Consider the following 26,289-nt stretch of genomic DNA (forward strand, 5'->3'; position numbering starts at 1 on the left):
TGTGCCTCAGGGCATCAGCGAAGACGACAGAGCAGTCAGCCTCACTTACCGGGGCCAGCTGTTGGGTTCTTACGTAAAGAGACAAAGAAAACCCCACAAAAGCCACTGTCCTCCCAGGGTGACTACAGGCACACCAAGGCTTCGTCCCTGCATGCTGTGGGCAGGGCTGCGTGCGTGAGAGTGTGTGTGTGTGTGTATCAGACTTCAGTAAAATAATGCGGCCAGTCACTAAAGAAGTAAACAACCAAATAACAACAAGCTCTGGGGCTGGGGTGGGGGCGAGGGACCAGTACTCAAAGTTTCTACAATATATTATCTAAAATGTCCCAGTTTCCAACAAGCCATTAGAAGACATGAAAAGAAATAGGAAAGTATGATCCATACACCAGAAAAAAGGCAGGCAACAGAAGCTGCCTGGGAGAGCAAGCAGGTGTCAGATTCGCCAGAGCCCGCAAGTGGCCATCATCACTGTGTTCAAAGAGGAAACAACGGTTCAGTAAAGGACGATCTGCTAGGCCTGCCACATCAGACAGAGAATATCAGGAAAGAGGCAGAAATTAGAAAAAAGACACCGATAGAAATTTTTAAGTTGCAAAGTGAGTAACTGAAACCAAACATTCACTAGAGGGCCACTAGAGTAGATCTGAACTAGTGAAAGAAAGAATTGGCAAACTTTAAGACAGACTGACAGATATTATGCAAGCTGAAGAACAGAGAGAAAACAGCCTGAAGAAAAACAGAGCCCCAGAGAGACGTGGACACCACCAAGTGCACCCACAGGGCTCAGAGGGAGACCTATAAAGAGAGGAGACAGGGAAAGGAGCTGAACAAACCTCAGAGCAATAATGGCTCAAGACTTCCCGCATTTCTTGAAAGACATTAATCTGCGCATCCAGGAAGCCCAGTGGAATCCAAATGAGATAAATGAAAGAGACATGCAAACAGAACTCTCCTGGAGTCTGGACAAATCTCAAACACTTCCTAAGAAACTATCCCTTCAAAGGGTCCTGAACTTGACTGGATGAGGTTCTGTAAACTAAATCACAGTTTACACAATGTTTAAAGCCAAAGACTACAAAAAAATCTTGAAAGCAGCAGGAGAAAAATGGCTCTGCATTTACAAGGGAACCTGTTAACGACTGACTTCCCATCAGAAACAATGGAGGGTAACACATTCAAAGTGTGCGAAACACCCTCCAGCCCCTGCCAACCAGGAATCCCACATCCAACAAAGCTAACTCAAAATGGAACAAAGACTAAAATGTAAGACCTAAAATTATGGAACTCTTAGAAGAAAACATAGGTTAAAATTTCATGACCTCAGATTTTCAATGCACTCAGATATGATATCAAAAATACAAGCAACAATAGAAAAAACAGATACGTTAGTATGTGCTTGAAAGGACAATACCAAGAAAGTAAAAAGACAACCTACAGAATGGGAGAAAATATTTGCAAATCACATCTCATAAAGGACTTGTATCTAGAATACATAAAAAACTTCTACAACTTAATAAAAAGACAAAAAATAGGCAAAGGATGTGAACAGATATTTGTCTAAAGAAGACATACAAATGGCCAAAAAGCACATGACAAGATGCTCAACATCATTAGCCATCAGGGAAATGCAAATCAAAACGGTAAGGAGATACCAGTTACTATCTCAGCATAGGATGGCTACGCTTAAAAGGTCTCATAATAATAAGTGTTGATGAGGATGTGAAGAAATTGGAGCCCTCATATACTGCTGGTGGGAATGAAAAATGGTGTTGCCACTTACGAAAACAATCTGGCAGTTCCTCAAAAAGTTAAATATAGAGCTTCCAGAAGACTCCAGCAATTCCACTCCTCAGCATATACCCAACAGAAATGAAAACATATGCTCACACAAAACACGTCCACAAATGTTCACAGCAGCATCATTCGTGACAGTTGAAAGGAGGAAACAACCCAAATGTCCATCAATGGATGGATGAATAATCAAAATGTGACATATCATACAATGATGACTGGCCCAAAAAAGAATGAAATACTAGTGGACAGCACAACATGGGTGACACCTGAAAACATCATGCTAAATGAAGGAGGCCGGTCACAGAAGACTACATATTGCACAATTGCATTTACACAAGATGTCCAGAATAGCCTACTCTGCAGAGATCGGAAGGAGATCAGTGGTTGCCCAAGCCCAGGACAGGCTATGTGCGTTGCGTGTGCAGGTAAGAATGAGGAGCTGATAGCTACAGAGTATAGGCTTCTTTTCGAGGTGATGAAAATACTCTAAAACTGACTGTGGTGATGGCTGCACAACTCTGAGCATCTGCTAAAAACCACTGATGGTACCTGTAAGTGTGTGAACTGTATGGTATGTAAATAACACCTCAATAAAGGTGTTATTAAAAATAATAAATTTCTGGCCGGGCGCGGTGGCTCACGCCTGTAATCCTAGCACTCTGGGAGGCCGAGGCGGGTGGATCGCTCAAGGTCAGGAGTTCGAGACCAGCCTGAGCAAGAGCGAGACCCCGTCTCTACTAAAAATAGAAAGAAATATTTTTTAATTTATATAAAAAAAAATAATAATAATAGATTTCTGATCTTAGTTTGAGCTAAAAAAAATAATCATCATCACAGAAATCAGCTAGAGCTGCACAGTGGCTGTCCTTAGACACAGCCTGTGTTCTCTGGTTCGCCACAGTCCCCCACTCCCTCTTACTCCCCAACACTGAGGCTCAAGGTCATGTCCCTGTGGCACGGCACCTCCAGCTACGCTCCCCACACCCCGATCACGCCCCTCACTTACTTTCCACATGTCCTGCCCGCTCCAGGCAGCTAATCTGTGACCCTCCCCCCCGGGGAAGCCAGTCAGTGGATGCAAAAAGCCAGAGATGTGGAACTGCAGGGAGTGACGGCTGGAAAGACCTGCACAGAGAGTCAGGTGACGCATGTCTGATTTCCAGCTATGCCGCAAACTTACCGCACGACAGCGGGCCAGGTGCCCTGCCCGTGTCTCTGAAAGGAGACTCTGGGACAAGGTCACTGCGAAGGTTAATTTTTAGTTTAGCCTTCCCTGAAGTTAGGAAGTTTGTTTCCCGCCGTGGCTAGCCATCGAGGACTCACCTGCAAGGTCAGAACAATTGCAGCATCAAGGCTGCAGGGTGGCCTGCTCTGCACCCCACCACGCGCCAAGCACTGCATCAACCCAGGCCCCTTCTGAGTGCAGGAAAGTCTCCTTGGATGCCGGCATGACCGTAACACTCCTCAAACGCTCGGCAACCACCCCTTTTAACAGAGGGACTAAATGACACTGCCGGGTGGATGTCAGTGCTGAGCCTTGCCATCTATGACTTACGGGAGTGGTACACGTTCAGTGGTGGGAGACCTTCCTTTCAAAGTAAATTCAATTTTCAGGATTGCCTAGTAATCCATCGTGCAGATATGCAGACATGTAAAACACTGGCTTCTGTTTGTTTTTGCTCTTTTTATCCTATGCTTTGGTATGTTTTTTTTTTAAAAACAAAAAGCTTTAAACAACTAACATGCTCTACCGAAAGAGAACGGCTGAAGTAAAAAGGACAGCACAAAAGTTATCACCTGGCCTATATCACGGCAGGGAGAAATATAAACTCTTAGGGTAACATCACTGGAAAAGGCAGAGTGCCGAATCCTTGCATCCCACGGGCATAGCTAAGTCAGTACTTGCGATAACAGAGAGAGGGTCAGGAAAGAAACATGGGAAAAATATTAACAGAAAAAGCTGATGCATCCTCTAAAAATGACTTTCTTTGTGGTTGTTACACTGGTGCTTACAAAATAATGTTTTAGTCTTAATTAAAAGTGACCGAGGCCGAGCGCGGTGGCTCACGCCTGTAATCCTCGGGTGGATCGTCTGAGCTCAGGAGTTCGAGACCAGCCTGAGCAAGACCCCATCTCTACTAAAAATAGAAAGAAATTATATGGACAACTAAAAATATATACAGAAAAAATTAGCCGGGCATGGTGACGCATGCCTGTAGTCTCAGCTACTCAGGAGGCTGAGGCAGGAGGATCGCTTGAGCCCAGGAATCTGAGGTTGCTATGAGCTAGGCTGACGCCACGGCACTCTAGCCGGGGCAACAGAGTGAGACTCTGTCTCAAAAAAAAAAAAAAAAAAAAAGAAAGTGACTGGAAGGAAACCATTAGGTAACTAAGGGCGTGAGTAGTGTGTGGAAGTGGAGTAAAACCCACAGGGGCAGCACGGCGATGACTAAAGTTGCTGAATGGAGTGGAGAATCTACAGACCCTGCTAATTCTGGCTGGTGTGACTAAGTGCCAGCTTATCAAATGGTCAACCCACTAACCACACAGTGGCCCAGGTGAGGAACTAAAGCCAACTCACCGCGGCGACTCCCCTGGCCTCCTGGTAGGCCACCTTGATGACATCTGCGGTGCTCGTGTTGAGGAAGAAATATCCCGAGCCTTCTCTGACGTGCAGCTCCGCCTGCAGGAGGCAGAGACAGGGAGGGGTCGGGCTGCATGTCGGAGGGCGAGGGGCCCCCCAGTGGGTCTCACTGGCAGGACTGTGGCAGGGCAAAGGCCATACCTGGATGCCAGGGTGGTTGTAGATGGTCACCTCTTCCGGACTCACCCTCACGTCCTCCACCAGGATGAGCTCTATGGAGGCCGACACGGGCACCGGAGGGTCCTGCTGAAGGGACAAGGCCAACACCATCAGATCCATGAGGCCATGGCCAACTGCAGGCCAATGCAATGCCCACCTGCAGCCCGCCCCTGGGGAAGAGCGGGCCTAGAAGCCCCAGGTCCTGGCCACTCATTCCGTCCGGGACGCAAACCCTGATAAAACCGTGGTGCTCCTGAGCCCTGCTAAATGGCCACGTCGCCTTTGAGGCCTCCCTCACCCAAGGCGGAGTGAGCTGCCTCCTCCACTCCACACAGAGGCTGGGTGAGCAACAGTCCTGCTCAGAGGACGGCCCCAGCCCCCCCTGCCAGGCCCCACTGGGTGGGTGACTCACACACAACCCCGACCCTCGGGACCGCAGAGCAGATGGCCGGCTTCGGAGCACATGGCAGATCCTGCACTGGGGGGGTGGACGGGGGCTGGGCAACCGGGAAAGCCGCTGGCCAGGCCGAGCCGTGGGGGAGGGTCCCGTGGAAGAGTCGTCACGGCTGGCTCCCCAGAGGACAAGGACAGCCCTCACTACTTTGGGCGGCATACTGCATGGCTCTGCTTCCTGCCAGGTGTCATTCGAGGGACACTGTCTGACCCGGCCCAGATCTGACCCACCCAGTAGGATTAACTGAGCACCCACTGTGCACCAGGCACGTGCAAGGCACTGGGGGTGCAGCACCCGCCCTCAGGGAAGAGTGAGGGAAGGGCAGGAAGGTGCCGGGTGCACTGTGGGTGCCACAGGCAAGCAGGGTCTGACAGGGAGCGTGGCTCTCAGGGAGCACAGACCTCATGCTGAGGAACACCTGAGCCACACCAGTGACAGGCAGGCCCCAGGGCACAGAGCGTGAGTGCAAAGGCCCTGGAGGGATCCTGTCGGGGTGTGTAGGCCCAGCCAGGAGGCCAGGAGGCCCCTGCTCTGGCCAAGGGGTTCCAGGTGTGAGCATGCAGGAGGAAGAGGCGCAGCCACCAGGGGCAGGCGCAGGTGAGCCCCCTCAGCAGCCACTCCCTCCAGGCCAGCCTCCTCAGTGCGGCCCCCACCTTCTCCAAAGCTGTCTAGCCAGGTGACAACGGAAGCTCCCCATCCTAGCACTTACGGTCCCAGGGATCAGGCCGCATATTCCCTTTCCAGCCATTCTCTGCTGCCTCTACCTTGTCCAAAACACAAGGTCACTGACGCCCCCCACCATGGGGTGGCTGTTATCCAGGAAGGACCGTTCACAGTCCTACCTCGGATGCACGATTTGGGCCCCACTAGCAACACCCCTGCCTGGAGCCCCCATGAGATGCTGGGGCTGAGAGGGGTGGGCCAGTGGGCGGTGATCTGCGTGCACAGATGGTGGCAACAGTGTGCGTAGCGTGTTTGGGGGGGTGTTTCTGTGCTGTGACAGCAGGAGGGACAAGGGCTCTGGGATCTGGGGCAGAAAGCCAGTCTGTGTCCAGGGCTTAGGGACACTCCCCGGAGGGGCTGACATCTTAGCTGGGACTGGAAGGACAGAGGTTACCCGGTGGGGGAGAGTCAGAGGAGGGAGGGGGCGTTCCCGGCAGCAGGGACCGTGCGTTGATGGTGTGACCCCCACGGGCACACTGGGTGGTCTGTAAGGCAGGGGCGTGGGGACAGCTTCCTCCTGAAGGTCTGAGGGCTACTAGGAGCATGCTGGAGCCCAGAGGTGACAGGGTCCGTCTGAGTTCTCAGTGGATCCCTCCAGGAGCCCACACGGAAGGGGTGTGGGGCAGGGGAGATCCGAGGCAGTGAGCACACTCCCAGTTCAGGGAGCACCTTGGGGACTGAGGGCTGTGGCCAGTGAGGGCTCTCAGGACACGTGGACACCAGGTGGAATCTGGGCAGAATTCAGACAGCATCAGGAGATCTCCTGGCCTTGCCCACGGCCTCTCCCACCGCTGGGCCCTGGGAGATACCTGGTGCTTCACTCTAGCCGTGCTGAGGTGGGATAGCTGGTAGCCAGTCGCGGTGGCAGTGATGGCTGTGGTTCCCGACGCCTCATGGACTGAAATGGCCTGCAAACCTGAGTCGAGGAAGAGGGAAACTGATGCTGGATGTCTCCCCATCGCCACCGCTGAAGCAACCCCTTCCTCCTCCTGATTTGTAGTTTCAATCCGAAAACCAATAACTGAGTCTGTTGAAATTGTGTGTACTATGAGAGTCAACAGGCCCTGAGCAAGGCTTCATGGAGCAGCTGCGATGAGTTGGGGAAAGAGATTTAACTTCTGGCTGTCGGGGATTTCGGATGCACCTGGGCATAAAGTAGCACAGGTGATGGAGCTGGAAAGATCTGCCGCACACCCTGGCACTGGAGACTCCCCTGCCGTGGGGCCTGAGCCTGTCCCTGCTACCTCAGTGTCCGTGCAGGACTGAAGAAGAGCAGGAGCTCACAGTGCGCCCTACATTTTACTTCTGGATGAAGGGGAGTCCCAGACAGCTGAGCTCCCGACGGGCACCAGCCTGCCCTGGCACACTTCTTGTCTGGCCACGGTTCCCTGGTCTCTGTCCTCCTGCCCCGGGCCATTGTGCTCGCCAGCCTGCTCACCGTGCAGCTTCTTTTGGCCGCTCCCATCGTCCTGGGACACCAACTGCATGGGTGGGTCAAGCTCAATGCTGGCCAGCAGCGGCCTGGTGGACTCCCAGTGGATGCTCAGAGAGCTGAAGTTGTCGAATCGGCGTCCCTGCTGGTCGTAGGCGGCCAGGTCCAGCAGGGGGTCACGGTGGCTGGAGACTGGAACCTGCAAGAAGCAAAGGTGAGAAGCCTTCGTCACAACCAAGACTGGTCACAGCCACTGCTGACCACGCAGTGCAGGAAGCCGGCGGCTGCGCTGTGGGCTCAGGGCTGTGCTGAGGAAGTGAGTGAGTGACAATCTCCACCACGGCCGCCCGGTACGTGCCCCGTCCGGCCCGGCCCAAGCCGGCTCTGCGTCCAGACCGTGGCTCCTAATGGGGGATGAGAACCCCCTTCCCCACCGGGGGGTCCTTCAGCCACCCTGGGAGACATTTCTCACTGTCACTGCTGAGAGGGGTGTTGCCTCTGTCACCTAGCGGGTAGAGGGCAGTGACAATGCTGACTACCCTACGATATATAGGGCAGACCCATAAGAACTACCTGGCCCCAATCGAGCCTCATTGTTCCTGGGGTCTGTCCCTTCCCTCTCTGACCACAGGGCTTGGGGGCAGGGCGGGGAGCGCAGCAAAGCAGAGCCCGAGCGCGTCTGATCCCACAGCCTGGGCTGAACCCCAGGAACATCCCCAAGCCTTACTTTTCCCAGCTGTGATGTGGGAAGCACAATAGAAACCACCTGCTAGGACACTGTTTTAAATACCGGTCACATGAGGTCACTTTAGAGACTGGCTCATCCTAAATAACACTCAGGTAAGGAAATGGCGTGGCCATTAGCATCGTTCATAAATAGGTCTGGTTCTCTGTTTAGGCCCAGGTTTGGGCCTGGAAGGACTGTCCTCTGATCTTTGCAGTTAGGGGTGACCATGGCACTTGCTGTAGCCAGCAAAATGGGATAGCGGCTGTGACAACTCCAGGTGGGAGCTTTAACGCCAGAACACGATCTGCCACACCATTCTCCCTTTCTCTCTGCACTGGCACCTGCCACGTTCAACAGGGTGGCTGCTCCACAGCTTACATCGTGGAAAGAAGATAACAATGACACGAAACAGGGTCCCCGAGATGACCTGTGAGCAACAGGCAGCATGAGCAAGACACAGACTTGTGCTGTGCTAAGCACTGGGGTGTAGGGTGGTTTGTTACCGCAGCATGGCCCAGGCTGACCTGACTGCCAACCTCCACTATGAGGACTTCTCCCCAAGTCCTTCTAGCATTCTTGCTCCCAGAGAGCACTTGCTGCCAGCACGTTGCAGATTCTAGATGCGCGCCTTCCTACGAGCAGGCGGCACAATCACCTGGGCATGCAAAAGACTTGTAATTATTCTGCACACAAGTTGGGGAGCTGTGAATGTGGGCAGGGACTGCAGGAGCCTATCCTAGGCGCTCTGACCCTTTTCCCCAGGTGCAACCCTGGCTGTAAAACCAATGCTCTTCCAGAAAGGCTGTTAGCACTGTGCCAGGTGTACTTGGCACGAAGGGCCATCTGAGGCAACAACACTAGCCCCATGTACAGATGGGCAGGCTGAGGCCCAGAAACATTAAACAACTTGCTCAAGGTCACATGTTAAACAACTTGCTCAAGGATTTAGAGGTGGAACTCAGCCGGTCTGAGTTTAAGGCCCAAGGACATCCGCTGGCACCGTGTCCTGGTGCCTGAGCTGGGAGCAGCTCCATCCAAGCCCCGGATCATCAGTCACGTCACGTGCATCTGGTGACCAACCACAGCAGGCCAAATGCCGAGTGCCCCACTCAGAGACCTGGGGTCAGGCTGGAGTGTGGCTCCACTCTGTCATTCTGATCTGTCAACTCTATTCGGGTATCTTTCCTCCCAGATAATTTACTCTGCAAACACATCTGGGGTGGCCGCTGGGTTTGGAGAGTACAAGACTAAATTCATGCTGCACCCAGAATGCATTGCAGGGATGTATCTCTCTCAAGGTCCCCTAATGAGACTGCAAATCACAGGAGTCATGCCTGAATGGCTGGCTCATCTGAGGACTGAAGAGTCACATGGCAACTCTGTGTTCAAGGTCCATTATTTCCTGGTGACATCTACGACACAGGAAGCGAATTCAGAGTTGAGCTACACAGCCAGACCAGCACCTTTCAGTCAAGAGAGACAGCGCTGGGTTCAACCAGCGGTCCTAGCTCAGGTGCGGCTCACCTGGCCCACAGCCCGCGTTAAGGACAGGGAAGATGCAGAGGGGTGACACGTGATTTTCTCTGCACAGGAGAAAGGAAGGTTGGGCCGGCCTGCCTGCAGTCCAACTGGCTGTTGCTGAGCCAATTCGCAGAGGTCTCACTCTCCAGTTCAGCACCGTCTACCTCCAGCCCCCTCTCTGTAGCAGTGCCCCTGCCCGGCTTCTCCAGCCATTTGAGTCTGCAAGAGTCAAGGGCAGCAGTCAGGAGGGACACAGGCACGCTGTGCCCACGGCTTGCCCACTCCTCGTTCCTACTTGTCGAGCTTTACCGTGAGAAAGGGGCTGCTCTGGGGACTCACAAGGAACAAGCCTCGTGAGTCGATGCACGGGGTTAGGCCAGGGTCAGCTTGCATGTGTCCTCCGCAGAGCCCCTGCCCAGCTCCCCCGGCGCAGCCTCCGCCCGCCTCTGTCTCCTGCCCAGTTTCACCTCCCTCGCAGCACGAGCCTCTTTGATCCATCCTGTTAGCACCCCTCCTGGTCTCCCCGTCAGCTCCAGGAGGCGGCTTCCTCGCCTGCGCTGATTCTCTGCATTTCAGAGGCTGGCACTGTGCCCGGCGCAGAGGAGGTGCTCCGGCGGCACCCATCGGCAAGGGGAGGAAGCCCACTCCCCTCCTCTGAGAAGGGGCTGGGGGCTGGTGTCAGCCCACAGGGTGTCCCACATCCCTGAGCCTGGAGACGCTCAGCACCTAGGCTCTGACTGTCCTTGGAACTGGGGACTGGAGTGGCCCCAAGGGGACCAGACCTGAGGTTTTCCCTCACATCCCTGCTGTTAGACTGACCCCCAAGGGACCTTCTTCCCCCTCCCAACACTCACTTCTGAAACAGCCCCAGGTCCCCCACACCCCTGGGGATGCTGCAGCTAGTCACTCTCGTCCCCAGCCCCTACCCGACTCTGTGCCTGGAGGAGGAGACCCCCTTAACACGCCAGAGGCACAGAGGACAGAGATGAGATTTTTAGAAACCACCGAGTGGCAAGCAGAGAGGGGCAGTGCGCCTGGAATGCAAGAGGACTCTGTCTTCGCCTGGCACTGCCACAGTGCATGTGGCTTTGGGAAGTCCCCTCACCCCTCCAAGTCATGGCCCCCACCCCCCGTGTGCAAAGCTCGAATGAAAGCGCCCCCCCTTCAGGGCTGGCTGTTGAGATAAAGGCGGTGCGGCAGAGCCCCAGCCACCACAGCACTCAGGCTCGTGGGTCAAGGCTGCCACAGCCCTTCTGCCCACGCAGGCAGCACCCCGGCCCCCTCCCTGCGCACGGCCCACACTCACCACCTGCTTGTTCTGCTGCAGCAGCGGACAGGACAGGTCCAACTGGGGGCTGGTGTAGACGGGCGCAAGGGTGAGCCTGGACGGCAGGGCACAGACAAACTTCACCACAGCAGGCTCCACCGCGGGGAAGGGGTTGGTGAGGCTGGGCTTGTTCCCCACCGAGAGGGCAATGACCTGGCGGGGCAGAAGGAGCAGTCAGATCCCATCCCCCACCCGGTCCTCTCTGAGCTGAGCCACACCGCCCGAGGCCCCTCTGGCTTGGTTTTCTCCCCGTAGGGTGGCAGTGATGAGGGTATCTACACCACAGGGGCTTAACAAAAGCCCATTGGCACATGGGAGGAAAGGAAAGCACTTTCTCCGCATTCGAGAGACTGTCAGGCCAGGTGCAGTGGCTCAGGCCTGTGATCCTAGCACTCCGGGAAGCCGAGGTGGGAGGATCGCTTGAGGAAAGTATTTGAAACCAGCCTAAACAAGAATGAGACCCACCACTCCCAAAAATAGAAAAAAAAAGACACTCCCAGAAGGGACCCCACACGCCCTCTGCACATTTAAGCAAGAACCACAGGCTGCTCCTGTCCCAGGAAGGAGGTGGACCGGATGACACATTGTGGTTTCCCAGGATCCTAGGAAAACTCCATGGCTACATTAGCAAATGTCTAAGTTCATGGACACTTAAAGGAGGAGTCCACATGGATGGGAAAACATTGACCAAAACTCAGGCAGCTTTCAGGGACGTGCATGCTACGGGGTGAGGGGCAGAGATCCAGGGGAAATGGATGGGAACGGGGGACCTGGCAGGACAAAGCCGGGGAGGACATGCCAGAGCTGTGGCCTGGAGGCGAGGCCACTGCAGGGAGGGAATTTGAGGTGTGAGGAAAGAGAGGGAAACCCATGTTTGCTTACAGAGCTGGGAACGCAGAAATGACACCTATAAAACCCGGGCCCTGGTCTGTAGAGCGCCACAGGCAATGCCCACCCCCAGGGAGTGCCCTCAGCCTCCTCCGATGACACCCACGTTCTGGAGCAGCGGTGGTCTGCTCCAGAGCCCCTCGCCCACCGACCACGGGGCAGCACCGAGGGCAGCTCCCCCGACTCCTGCACCTCTCCGGCGCCCACCCGAGGGAGCCACAGAGCACTGGCTGGGGAGGGCCCTCAAGGTCACCCCACTTGGGGACAAACTCCTACAGCCCAGGGCAGGGACAGAGATGACAGGATCAAGCCAGGGATGAGAAACTTTTCCAACTTAATTCTGGAGTGATTTTACTGTTGCTACTGAATCATTATTATGTAGCCATTGTTCTCATTATCCTACTGTTTGTTCATAAACAAAACCCATGGGGGCGTGGCCTTTCCCCCAGATCTTTTCTGACTGCACCAACGCGGTCGTGGCCTGGCTGGTGCCACAAGGGCACCGTGGGATGTGTGCACGTTTGTGTTTTCACATCAGTTAAAACTCCTGGCTCTATTACACATGCAGGAGTATTCTTCACTTCTCCAGAGACACGGGCTCTGTGCTGAATCTGCCTTGATTTACACTGTGCTGCCACCTTCGCCTCTGGCCCCCCACTGGGAGCCCGGGGCGCGGGCAGTAGATCCCGGTTTTAAGCCCCACGAGCTCCTGGCCGCCGCCCTCAGCTGGCTACAGGCAAGGGAGTGTTGGGCACCAGCGACCTGAACAGCAAGACCACACCCCTGGCCAGCCATTCCAGCCACGTGGGGTCACAGAGGTATTTTGTTTGGTCCCCTTAGTCTCCTAATTTTTTTGGTTTTCAACAATAAAAAAAAAAATTGAGAGATTTCACACATACACACAAAGTTGGGATTTCCAACTTATCCCGAAAGACCAAAAAGATGTGCCCAACTTGTGTCTACAGTCTCACTCATCTATGATGTGGCTGATCCTGGACTCATTTGACTTTGTGACCCCTGATCTCAAACGCCCCAATCCCCAGTTTGGCAGTGGGTGATGCTGAAGCCAAGAAGTACAGGAGGCCACCCTGCCTGGCCAGCTCTATCAAAGCTGGTGCTGACCAGGGAGTCCCTGGTGCTGCACGCTGCACCCTGCTCACCCTGCCTGGTATTCACTCAGTCATCCCACCTCATCATGCCTCAGTTTGCCTGTCTATAAAGTGGGTACAATAGCAGTAGCTATCTGTCAGCGTTACTCTGAGGATTAAGTAAAATGATGCTCAGTGAGTGATTTTCCAACCCTGCCTCTGGGCAAGGTGGGTCCAGGGGCCACTGCCCACTCACCTGCTCACCCAAGGCCTGGCAGGTCACGAGGATCCAGTGTTGCTGGTAATTCCGGGAAGCAGGAGGACCAAAGGGAGCCACACTGATGCTGTCGGTGTCCTCCGAGGTAACATTCCGGAAGAACTTGGAGGGCTCGAGGATCCAGGGTCTGGGACCTCCTTCAAACAGCATCTCCTTTGAGGAGCCCAGGGTTACCAAGGCAACAGAGGAGGGATCGACGGCCTACAGAAAAAGGAGAAGACTCAGCATTCCTCTGGGAGGCCGCGTGGGCAGGACCTGAGCTTCCAGACCCCAGGGTCCTCCCCCTGCCTGGGGGCCGGGTCAGGCAAGCCCCATCTCCCCTTGAAACTTGCTCTCCTCATCTGTAGCACTCAGAGCTTTGCTGTAAAGATCCACAGGGTTCAAGGCTTTGGAAAGAACTAAGTCCTCACTCTGATGTACCGTGGGGGGTATAAAGTGATTTGCCTCTTTTGTGAAATAATCTGGTAAAAGCCTTGAAAGTGCCCACAGCCCTAGAATGCAGGAATTCCCCAACTGGACTCCAACCTCTAACAGAACAGGTGGGAGGGAAACGAGTTTATGCACAGAGACGTTCACCACACTACCATTTACTGCGGCACACAACCAGCAAGCACCTGAAACCCGCCACGACAGGCTAGTGGAGTCAGAGCGGCACATTCAAACGATGGGACCTCACGCAGATTTCTAAAGCAGTTATTCACAACGAGCTTCACACTCAGCATGCCAAACTGAGGGCAAGGTTTGGTCATAACCACGCTGCTCTCAACAGCACAAAACAACCCTGAAGAGAAATGTACCAGGTAACCAAGGGAAGTGAGGACTGCAGTGTTCTTTTTGGCATAATTACTGGTGGTCTGTCTGCCCACTGCTGACCACTGTGCTGCCCACACTCTGGACAACGTGCACGCAGGCTCCGAGGGCGAGCCTCCTGGCCTCTTCTGCTCCTAGCACCCAGGACAGCGACCGGCACAGAGCAGGAGCTCAACAATTCTTTGCTGAATGAGAGAGCGAATCAGCAGGTAAAACTACGGAGTTCTGAAAGTACCCGATAAACAAAGGCAGGCATTAAACGTTTTTTCAACAAATCTCTCCTCTCCTCTCACGGCTGAGGGCATCATTCCCATCCAACCTCCAGGAACACACGGGTGGCTCCATACGAGGGCAGCTCCCTCCAGCATCACAGCTGGGTGCAGAGCAGGGGCTCCCCCTGAGGTGACTGCCAAGTCCTCGACTGTCAACCAGCTCCCCATCAGCTCCCTCCATCGACCCTCAAAGAGCTGCCAGATGTCCCTTTCTATGACACAGACCTGATCACGTCCCCACTGCATTGAACTACCCTGTTGCTCAGGCCGCTGCAGAACACAGGCTCAGAGTCTGTCCTGGGATTCGCGCCTTCCCAGCCTGGCCCCAGTCCCACCTTCAGGCTAGTGGCATCCCTCCTCCAGCGCACCAGGCTCTGTCGTCCCCAGGCCCTCACAGAGGCTGCGCTGCTGCCCCTATTCACACCGTAGGGCTCAGCGCTCCTGCCTCCAGGTGGCCTCTGTGTCCTCTCGCCCAGCGCCACGCTGTGGTGCAGAGGGCTCATCTTGATGAGCAAAGCAGGGCCATTTAACCACCTTCGCCCAGCTGGGGGGTCTGGGTCTGCTCTGGCCCCAGATCCCCTGCTCCTACCCACGTCCCTTGTTCACAGCCAGCGAGACTCCGCTGTGGGCAAAGCAGGCCACCGCGCGTCTCGCCAAAGACTTTTCCGTGGCCAGCCCGGAGGGAAAGAGTTGTGGGCAGGGGCTGCGTGTTCGGGAATTAACACCTGGAGGACTGCGGTTCCCACCTTCCTGTCTAATTCCCTTCCCTCCTAGGCACAGACGCGACCTGGAACCCTGTGCCAAGGAGACGGGTCAGTGACCAGTGATCAGCAATGCTGCTGGAGGACACTCAGGAACTGTGACGGCCCCACGGTGGGTGTCAAAGCCCAAATGTCCCCACAGCAGAGCTGAAGAGGGGAGGGCCCCACACGCCTCAGACAAGCCTTCTCTCTGGACGTGGCGTCCCGGGTAGCGAAACAGCAGACTGGGCCCGACCCCCGAGACCCCCAGTGTCGGCAGCTGGTGTTTGAAAGACGCAGAACCTACACGCCTCTTCACAGCGACACTCACACTCAGTCTAGATGACACGGCGGAGCCAGAGGGGCTGGACAGTCGGAGGTGAGGGCCCCGCTCACACCCGTTTGGCCCAGAGCCTCCAGGTCAGAGTGTACAGTCTACACGGACACCCACGGAGTGAAGGAGCCAGCTGGGCCCCCAGACTCATGGGCTTACGGGCTCGCACAGTGACCCACAGGTGGGACAAGGCACGCCACACATCTGCAGCAGACAGACTGGGGTCGGTGACTGCGGCGGGAAGCAGGTGTCTGGCAAGCACGAGTGCCCCGTGGCCAAGCAGACGGAGGGGTCAGGTGCAGTCTGGCCCGGGGAGGGCACAGCAGCTCCTGCAGAGGGATCTGAAGACGGTCTCTCTCCCGAGTGCTTGTGTTCCAGTGACTTTCACGACACGCCTGTCCACCTCCCACGCCAGCTGCAGGGGGCTGGTGTGCTGAGCTGACACTGGCGCTGCCCTGACTGCACCGGCTGCTCACTGCTGCTGGAGAGCACCCAAGTCCTACGACACCACTCGGAACCCTCCTGCCCCTCAGCGGGGAACCCCCACAGGCTCAGCTGTCCCCCTGGAGCAGGCACAACACCGGGCCTCGAGTGCCCACCAGCCAGGCGCCCTGCCCCGGCTTCTCCTGCTACTACTCTGTTCACCCTCCACCTGCCCCCCGGGACTCGTGGCCTCCACCACGCTCACTGCACTGTCCCAGAGCCTGCTTCCCCACAGGCTGGCAGCCCCCCAGGGCAGAGGGTGGGACTCTCCCTAGATCCTGTCTCCCAGCCTGGGCCTGGCCCCAACAGTGTCCACGACTGTCTGCAGAGTGAACTGACGCACGCACTAGCAAACACAGGGTGCAACAGTGACTGTCAGCTGCCCTCCAAGTTCCCACACTCCCCTGTTCCCTAGGCAAAGACACCCGGTTTTTTATAGCATGGCAAACTGCACAGAGAAAATATTTCCCAGTTTCTCTTGCAGCTAGTGTGGCTAATGGGCAAACTTCTGAACAATGAGATGTAGGTGGAAATTATTCTTCTAAACTTCTGATAAGGCTAATAAAGGAAACTAGGTCAGCTGAGAGGTGAGCGCTTTCCCCTTCAGGCTATGTGGAATCCAGATGTGACAGCTGGAGCTGCAGCAACTATTTTGGACGATGGTTGGGGGTTGGGGGGGTGACCTAGAGCATGCAAGCCACATAATAAAATGATGAAGACAGAAGCCTGGATCCCTTATGGATATAGAGCTGCCAGACTAACCCTGCATGAAACCTCATGTGTGACAGACAAATAAACTACTCTACTGGGTAAGCCCCTGCAATTTGGGTTTGTTCCCTGTAAATAACTTTGATGTCAACTGCTATCCGTGCAGAAATAAAAACTAAAAGATATGAGACCCACACTCATCTTTCTCTATCATTTGTCCAATAGGTAGCCACCCTGCTAAGGGACATGTCTACCATTTCCACATCCTTACATCCCAGCTCATGACAGTGAGCTCAAGCCTTGGCCTCTGCTGCTCCAGCCCAGCAGCCAGGGAGGGCCCTGAAGAACTTCCCCCTCCAGGCTCCTGGTAAAATGCTCCATCTCTTAGAAGGTGTGGCAGGGGGTCCCCAAGAATTCCCGCTGTCCTCCTGGGAATTTCTGTCACCTCCCCTCTGCTCTCAGAACACTCACACTTGCTCCAGCGCTCTTCTCAGGGAGGGATTTGACCTCCTCATTTTAAACTGCCTCCCCTCTCACCCCTGCATGCTTTATTTTCTTTCTCCATGGCCAGCAGAGACAAAATACATTACTTCTTTGCGTAATTTATGCCCCTGCTCCCCCTCTGTCCTCCCCTCCCCTCTCTGCTTGAATGTCAGGTCATGGGGACAAAGGATTCTGCATGTTTTCTGTCTGCTGCATCTCAGGCCTAGAGCAGGCACTGGCACAGGAAGGTGTCATAGACAGGTGCTGCGTGACTGGATGGCTGGAGCAGGAGGGACAGGGCAGACACCTGCAAGGGTTGCTGTGTTTGCTCGGTCGGTCAGGAGGCCTTGGTTTCCGCCCTGGCTGGGTGACCCTGGACACATTTCCTCACTCGTTCACTCTAAACAAAACCACGCTAGGCTGGTGTCTGCTCTGTATCAGGCACTATGCCCAGATGCCAGGAGGCCCCAGAATCTAACAAACCAAAGGCTGCTGTCCCAATTCTCAGGGTCAGTGGGGACTCTGAAGGGTAACTCTGGAGTGGGCCAGAAGCGGCCCTGTGCTCTGACCCCTGTTGCAAACATTTTGAAGCCTTTGGAGCCCACAGTCCTGCCTTCGTCAGGAGAGCCTGGCAGGTCAGCACCCTGCCACGCCTGCCAAGCGCTGTCTCGCGTGATCACATGCATGTCAGCAGCCACTGTCCCCGTGGGGGAGGATCTGCTCCTCCTGCAGCAGTTCCTGCTTTCAGCCGGAAGATCATAGGGAGACGGAGTTATGCCAAAAGCTCCTCTGAACCATTGGGTTTTCATACAGATTTGTCAGAGCAAGTGAGTAATTCCCATGAGGGAAGGACTGGGCAGGGTGGGTGGTGAAGGGCAGGGCCCCTGGCTCACCTTGAGGGGCAGGTAGGCAGCGATGGTGATCCTGGCACGCAGGTGGATGTGGCTGTGTTTGTAGCTCACCAGGAGTGTGGTGGAGCCCTGGGCCTCGGCTCGCACCCTGACACCACTGCAATGCTTAGATCCCGGTGGCAGCCTCCCTGCAAAAAGAGAACCACACGGTCACCGTGAACTTGCTTGTGCTGGGGAAGGCAGGACAGGCTGAGGGTTCCTCTTTCATCCTGGGCTTGATCTGCAATCTGATGTTTTTAAATTAAAGATTTTCAATTTCAGTATAATTCACACAGACATAAAATTGACAATAATTTTTTCCCACATATTGAACACATCCTGTATCCTGTACCCAGATCAAGAAACAGATTATCGGCACCCCAAAATCTCCTGGAGCCCCATCTGATGCCTAGCCCCTGTCCCGGGGAAACCACTACCCTGACTGCTACCAGCAGGGCTCAGTGTTGCTTGATGCTGCACTTTCTATAACGGGAATCACTGGGTACAGGCTCCTCTGTATCTGGCTTCCCCCGCTCAGTGTCGTTCACGAGATTCCTCATTTCCTGCACACTGTGCATCCTTTACCCACATTTCTATGCATTGGGCGATGTGTGAACACAGAGCAATGGGTTTGCCCCTGCGACTGTGCACGCTTCGGCCCCTTCCAGGGTGGGGCTCTGATCTACAGGGCTAAGAACATCTGTGCACCTTCCCTTTTGGGGACACACTTGGGCATTTCTTTTGGGTGTATCCCAAAAGTTAGAGTCCCACATCATGACGCGCATGTTATTATTGCCAAATATCTTTCCCAAAGTAGTTCCATCAATTGAAACTGCTACTAACAGTTGCCGTACATCCCTGCCTTTATTTTCCATTCATATTTTAATTAAATTTTTAAAACCTTATTTGATTGTCATAAAACACACATAGCAAAAAACCTCCCGCTTTTGCACTTTTACACGTAGAGTTCAGGGGCGTGAAGGACACGCACGTCGTTGTGCAAACATCGCCACCGTGTATCCACGCAGCTCAGCTCAGAACCTGCAACTCTGTCCCCAAGGAGCAGTAACTCCCTCATTCCCATCCCCCAGGCAACCACCCTTCTATTTCCCATCCCCATAAATCTGACTACTCTGGGTACCTCATATGAGTGGAATTAGACAGTATTTACCTTTTGTAACCGGCTTATTCACTTAGCACAATGTTCCCAGGTTCATCCACGTGGTAGCATGTGTCAGAATCTCTTTTCTTTGTAAGGCAGAATAACAGTCCACTGTATGTATCGACCACATTTGCTTCATCCATTCATCACTGCTGAAAACTTGGGTTGCTTCCACCTTTCGGCTGTTGTGAAGAATACTGCTATGGACGTGGGTGGACAAATACCTCTTTGAGACTGTGCTTTCAATACCTTTGGGTATATACCCAGAGATGGGATTGCTGGATCACATGGTAATTCTGTTTAATTTTCTCAGGAACCACCATACTATTTTCAATAGCAGTGACACCATTGTACATTTCTCCACCAGTGCACGAGAGTTCCAATTTCTCCACATCTTTACCGACACTTACTGTTTTCTGTTGCTGTTTGAATAGTAGCATCCTACGGAGCAGAAAGCGGTTTCCATTGTGATTTGATTGCGTTACTCTGATGGCTAGTGATGCTGAGCATCTTTCATGAGCATTTGGCCATTTGCATATCACCTTTGCAAAAATATCTGTGCAGTCCTTTGCCCATTGTTTATTGGGTTATGTGTTTTATTATTGTCAGCATGTAGGAGTTCTCTACATATTCTGGATGTGAACCCCCCCCATCAGGTGTGTGATCTGCAGGCATTTTCTGCCATTCCATAGGTTGCCGTTGGCTCTGCTGTGTCCTTTCATACACGGGACTTTTAGATCTTGATGTAGTCTAGTTTACCTACTTTTCATTTCTAGCCTGTGCTTTTGGGGTTATATCCAAAACATCAATGCCAAACCCATTGTCTGAAGCTTTCCTCTTATGTTTTCTTCTAGAAGTTTTATAGTTTTAGTCCTTAACCTTTAGATCTTCAATTCTCTGTGAGTTAATTTTTGTGTATGGTGTTATGTCAGAGTCCAACTTCATTCTCTTGCATGTGGATGTTCACTTGTCCCAGCACCATTTCCTGAAGAGACTGTCCTGTCCCCACCGGGTGGTCCTGGCACCCCTGTCAGAAAGCATTTAACCATCCATAAGCAGGTTTATTTCTGGGCTCAGTGTTCTGCTCCATGGCTCTGTAAGTCTGCCCATGCCAGGGCCACCCTGTTTTGATTACTGGAGCTTGTAATGAGTTTTGAAAACTGTAAGTGTAAGACCTCCAAGTTTGTTCTTTTTCAAGATTGTTTTATTTATTTGGGGTCCTCTGAGGTTCCACATGCCTGATACTTTGCTAAATTTGCTTTAATTCTGACAGTTCTTTTGTGGAATCGTAAGTGTTTTATACATATGGGATCATGTCTTTTGCAAACTGGTAACTTTACATCTTCCTTTTCAATTTGAGAGCCTTTTTTTTCTTTCTCTTGCCTAATTGCTCTTTCCAGTTATTGGTGTCACCAGATTACATGTGTCTGCATTGTGTGTCCAGAAACATCAACTAATAATATCTCTGACATTTCACTTTGACACTTCTTCTTTTGTTTTTATTGTGAAGGTACATATTCATTGTTCCAAACGCACGTTTTGTCTTGTGATTATCTTTCAAATTTTTTTTAGACCAATTTTTGTGAAACCATGGATAAGTCAAAAATTCATGTTATTTTCAAATGTGAGTTCCATTGTGGAACCAATGCGGCACAGACAGCTCAAAATATCAACGAAGTGTTTGGGAAGGATGTGGCTAATGAACACACAGTGTGTCAATGGTTTGAGAAGTTCCATTCTGCTGATTTTAATCTTGAAAATGAGCCACATGGGCAACCTGAGACCAAAGTGGATAACAATGAGCTGAAAGCTGTAGTGAAAAGGAATCCATCTCAACCTATACATGAATTAGCAGCAATGGTTGGATAAAGATGAAGTGCTGAAACACAGTCCAAAACTGAATGTTCATCAGAAAAAAAGCTGACAGTGTCTGTCTGGTGGTCCAGAGCTGGTATTATCCACTACAGCTTCACGAAACCGGGTGAATCAATTACAGCAGACATCTACTGCAACCAACTGGACAAAATGATAACTATGCTTGTGATGAAGCAGCCGAGATTGGTCAACAGAGACAGGCCAATCCTCTTGCAAGACAATAGTCAACCACACATTGCACAAACAACGCTGCTCAAACTATAGAGGCTGAACTTGGAAACTCTGTTATTCCCGTATTCACCAGACCTTGCACCAGCTGACTACCACTTCTTCCAGGCTTTGGACCACTTCTTACAAGGAAGAATATTCAATTCTCAACAAGCTGTGGAAAATGCCTTTCACGATTTCATCACCACTCACTCTCCAGGCTTCTTCGCTGCTGGCATAAACAAGCTTCTGTTAAGATGGCAAAACTGTGTCAATAGTTTAGGCGCAAGTTTGATTAACTGCACTGCTTGTTTGAGATGTAACAAACTACACTTTTGATTAGAAATCGGACATTTGATATTTAATGGCCTAATCTTAGTCTCTTCAATCTTGTACAAAACAAAAACAGTACTAGCTTTTGTAACTGTCCATGTATTTACCTTTACCAGAGGTCTTTATTTCTTCATGACACTTCGAGTTCCTGTTTAGTGTCCTTTCTTTGCAAGTGGATGGACTCCCTTCATTGCAGGCAGGGCTGGTGGTACTCAGTTTTTGGATATCTGATAATGTCTTAATTTCTCCCTCATCTCTGGAGCACAGTTTGTTCAATACAGGGTTCTTATTGACAGGCCCCCCGACCCGCACCCCGTCCACGACTTTCAATATTTCAAGCCACTGACTTCTGGCCTCCAGGGTTTTTTGATGACAAGTCTAATGATGATCATGATGACAGTTACCTTCCTGGCTAGTTCTATAGATGTTAATAATGGACCTTATTGTGTATCACACACCACAGAACACATTTTTATGTATCATTATGTCAGCTGTGTTGTAGCATCACTCGGACACCACTCACTCAAAGTTTAAAGAAAAAGGAACTGAATATTTTGAGTGTAGACATTATGAGGTCTTTAAAAGCCTAAAGTTATTACAACTTTCAAACTATAAATGAAAAAGCCACTGAAGCATTGTACAGGTTCAAAATTCCAAGAAACTAAATAATTAATCTTTCTATAACCATGTAAACAAAAAACACTTGACTTGTTTTTCTTTAAAGCAGAAAATGTTCTTGACACAAAAAATTGAGAAAACCACTGAGGGTTTTCTCCAGCCATGACTGGCCCATTTCTAGCCTCATAAAGAGCCATTGTTGGCTGGGCGTGCTGGCTGACACCTGTAATCCTAGCACTTTGGGAAAGCAAGGCAGGAAAAATTGCTTGAGGCCAGGAATTCAAGACCAGCCTGAGGAACATTGAGACCCCATCTCTACCAAAAATAGAAAAATTAGTCCAGCATGGTGGTGTGCACCTGCAGTCCCAGCTACTTGGGAGGCTGAGGCAGGAGGACTGCTTTAGCCAGGAGTTGGAGGGTGCAGCGAGCTATGGCAACGCCACTGCACTCCAGCCTGGGCAACAGAGCGAGACCTTGCCTCAGGAAAAAAAAAAGAAAAAGAAATAAATAAAATAAAGAGCCATTGTTATGGAATTTTAAAAACCTACATAAGCCCTGGCTGCACCCACATTTCTGGTCCCTTATAACCCAGGAAGCTACTTTTTAGTGACCTGTGGAGTTTGATCCTAGCAAAATTGTTTTATTCTGGCCTTTTTTTTTTTTTTTTTTTGTATTTTGTTTATTTTCTTTCTTCTCTACAATGTTGTTCTTTCCCCTAATTTTTTCTTCATCTTTTTCGTTTTCTCCTTTAGTTCATTTTTCACTATTTCCTTTTCCTTAATTTTCTTTCGTTTTCTTTTCTTTTTCTCATCTTTATATTTTTATTCCCTCATTTTTCTTTATTAATTTTTCTATTCCCCATTTTGTTTTTATTTTGTTTGTACTTTTTTTTTCATTTTTTTCTTTGGTTCTCATTTTCAAATTTGTTATTTAGTTAGCACTATTAGTATAGTATTGCGTGACTGTAGCGTTAGCACGGTGTGGTTGTAATTGTGAGGCTACTTAGCATTATTTATTAGTACTGTCAGCAGAGTCAGCATTGCCAGCCTAGTGAGTACAGTTAGCACAGTGTGTGCAGGCAGAATCTGTAGTTTGCGCAGTGAGGAGGTGACCGCGCAGCAGGGCCTGGCCTCAACTCTGCCAACGTGGAGATTCTTAACCATTACAAGTTCCTCAAAACCAATGGCCAGGACAGCTTCCAACTGGGAAAGCATCTTCTAACTGGGACCCGGGTGGCCATCAAAAGAGTCTCAAAAGGTCAGCAGAGCTCCTCGAGCCTTGAAAGTGTCTACAGAGAAGTTGAAATCATGAAGACCCTTAGCCACGCAAACAGCACGGACACCGCAGACACTGACCGCGGGACACGCCAGTGGTGGAGAGCTCACGCAGCCGCATGGAGCGGGAGGAGGCCCGAGCCACATTTCGACAAACACCACCTGCCATGTAGTATTGCCACCACAAACACATCGTCCACCGGGACCCGAGGCCCTACAACATCCTTCTTAATGCCAACTATGATATAAAAACAGCCAACTTCAGCTTCGCCACCACGTTGTGTGAGGGCCAAGAGCTGGACACTGTCTGCGGGATTCTTCCTCATTCTGCTGCAGAAGTGTTCCTACACCATGAACACAAGGGACCAGCAGGGGATGTATGGAGCCTCGGCATCGTCCCCTACACTGTGATGGCTGGGGCCCTGCCATTTCATGGACAGAGTTTGAAGGACCTTAGGAGCAAGATCATAAGCAGGAGATACAAGATACCTCTTTTTTTCTCCAAAGAACTGGAAATATCTCTGCAAACGTTCCTTACCCTTGACCCCAGGGAGAGGCCCACCCTCCTGAAGACCATGAGGGGTAACTAGATCAATTCCAGCCAGGAGACACGGAGGCCGTATATAGAACTGCTCTCAAATCAGGAACCCTGAACAGCCCAGCTCACAGTGGCCATGGGCTTCAACCTAAACCTCACTGGGGAGAGCAACTCCATCAAAGTTACCCATGTGAAGCCCCCGACTTGTGGGGGTCCCAACAGTCTTTCCCCATCCCCCGAAATTCAGTCCACCTTTCCTGTCCAACCAAAGAGGACAAGTGTCAGCTTCATCACACAAGACCTTCTGCAGCCTGAGGAGGACCAGGAGTCAGGACGGAAGAAGACCAGGAAAGCCACAGTGCCTGCCAGTCCCCTACCCAGCTTTCAGGTGAGGCCCACCGATCCCAGCACAGGCCCCCAGCGTGGCCCCCTGGCCTCCCCCTCCACCCACAGCACCAGCAGCCATGGAGGAGACCCAGGGGGAGACACCTGTTCCCAGGGAACATCCTGGGAAGCCAAATCCCTCCAGGCTGGGTGGCCAGATGGGGAGACCTCAACCTTTTCCTGTAAAAAGAGCCAGGATCAGCAGAGGCCACTCAGAGGTTTGTGAACCATATTTAAGAAGGTGTTGCTTTCTGCCAGCCCAAAAGACCTGCGAAAAATGGACAAATAAGGTGGCTCCAACGAATGCGGTGGACAGCTGAGGCACACCAGTGCATGGGGCAGTCAAGCCATGCTTCTTGCATTTTATTTACTATAGTTTTGTAATATTTTTAAGTGACAAGTCATAGTTGTATACATGTATGCGGTACAATTGGAAGTTTAGGCATATGTGCACCATGTTGAACGGCAACATAAAGCTGATTAATGTATCCATGATCTCAGAACAGCAAATGCAGCACAATGTCACTTCCCTATTCAATCTGCAAAGCTGGCCTCATAGAAGTAGAGTAGTTTGGTGGTGATGAGAGGCCAGGGGGTTGCAGAGAGAGGGCACGGGCAGTTGGTCACAGGGCACAGTTTCAAACAGGCACGGTGACAAGAGTCAATGAGAATAAAGTGCATATTTCAAAATACCTGAGAGTCCCCTGCAAATGTCTCCCTGTGTTTAGAATGAAGAACAAGAAGGCCCTGAGCTCCCCAGATCCTGACAACATGGAGTGGGAGGTCGGCCAGGCGTGGACTCACAGCTGCGGGTGAGAGCTGGGCAGGAAGCCCACGCTGCCATGTGCCCAGCACCCCCGGCCCAGGCACCTCGGCCAGCAGGGCACAGAGGTGCACACAGTGTTGTGGGGGTCTGTGCTCAGGATTCAAATGAAGAAGGCAACCCACACCGCTGCGGCCTGCAGAGGCATCCCAGCCACAGTTGAGTGAGCTGCAGCACGGCCTGGAGCCTGGAGACAAGAGGCCCCTCCGCCCCACCGGGCAGCGTCTGATCCTGGGCTGTGACTCCTGGGCGCTTCTCCCTCCCTGCTCTTCTCTGCCTTTTCTTCCTTGCTTCTCGGGGAGGGGAGATGGTTCTTAGTAAACTCCTGTGTCTTCCGAATCTTACGGTACAAATAAAGCTCCAGAAAGCTGGGTCCGAGATACTATTTCTGTTTTGCGTCCTCCCTGCACAGCGGGGGCTGTGCATGCCTTAGTTTAGGCAGCACGGAGCAATGCAGTACTTGGACTTAATCAGAAACACTCAAGGGAAAAGGGACTTGAGGGGCGTCCCGAGGTAACCCCCAACAGCAACAAACGAGGCTCTGGGCCGCGGGCAGGGCAGACACGCACACGCTGTGTGTGGCCTCCCCACGCTAACGTTACCTGGTTAACACTTTCAGAAGGACCAACGGGGACCTTAGGTCCCATCAGCCTGTGTTAACGATGACGAGTAAGATAACAAGGTCCTTTGAACCGGACTGTGCTGGGTGTCAGAGGAGTGGCCTGGGGGTGGTCCCCAAAGCACCCTAGGGGGCCACTTGTCCTGCTGAGGTTCCTGACTGCACAGTGCAGCATTTGGCCTTTCTGCTGTGATGTTTCCTCCTTTTCCTAACAGTGGCACGGAGGGTCCCCCTAAGAGGCCTGAGTGAGGTGTGGGCCTTCAGCCAGCCAGAGGTTGAAGGGGTGCTTCTGGGTGAGCCAGATGTCCTGGGGGACAGAGGGGGATCTATTCTGAGAGACCACAGCCTGGAGGAATGGAGGGGGTGGCGGGAAAGGTGGCTTTGATAAGACAAGTTCCAGCTTCCCAGGGCCCCGCTATTTCCGGTAGGCTTGGATCTGTGGTTTCAGGCACCCATCAAAGAGGTGCCTCGTGGGTCCTAAGGAGCCTGAGGAATGTCCAGGGAGGCCCTGGCCCTGGTGCATGGCTCAGCCACATGGTGTGCACAGTTTTACCACGCAGTGACCCTGCCACTGGTAACGGTGGCCAGCATGGTCCTGGAGCCTGACCAGTCGGATGAGACCCTCCTGCATCCTGAGAGAGCAGGACCAGGGGAAGCAAGGAGGGGCTGGGGACAGAGTGGAGTCTCGTGGGTCCCCTTTGT

General features: G+C 52.3%; 1 protein-coding gene across 1 annotated transcript in view; it reads right to left on the reverse strand.

Moving 5' to 3' along the window:
* LOC138392982 (nuclear pore membrane glycoprotein 210) overlaps nt 1-26,289 on the reverse strand; it is a 108,210-nt gene that overhangs the window by 33,228 nt on the left and 48,693 nt on the right. The window contains exons 14-20 of the mRNA XM_069483980.1: nt 17,758-17,903; nt 13,014-13,235; nt 10,761-10,934; nt 7,213-7,405; nt 6,584-6,690; nt 4,580-4,684; nt 4,376-4,477 (exon numbers count right to left, since the gene is read on the reverse strand). Coding sequence (XP_069340081.1) covers nt 4,376-4,477; nt 4,580-4,684; nt 6,584-6,690; nt 7,213-7,405; nt 10,761-10,934; nt 13,014-13,235; nt 17,758-17,903 — 1,049 coding nt within the window. The remainder of the gene's footprint in view (nt 1-4,375; nt 4,478-4,579; nt 4,685-6,583; nt 6,691-7,212; nt 7,406-10,760; nt 10,935-13,013; nt 13,236-17,757; nt 17,904-26,289) is intronic.

The sequence above is a fragment of the Eulemur rufifrons genome, chromosome 10, assembly GCF_041146395.1.
Source record: "Eulemur rufifrons isolate Redbay chromosome 10, OSU_ERuf_1, whole genome shotgun sequence".
NCBI classification, from domain to species: domain Eukaryota; kingdom Metazoa; phylum Chordata; class Mammalia; order Primates; family Lemuridae; genus Eulemur; species Eulemur rufifrons.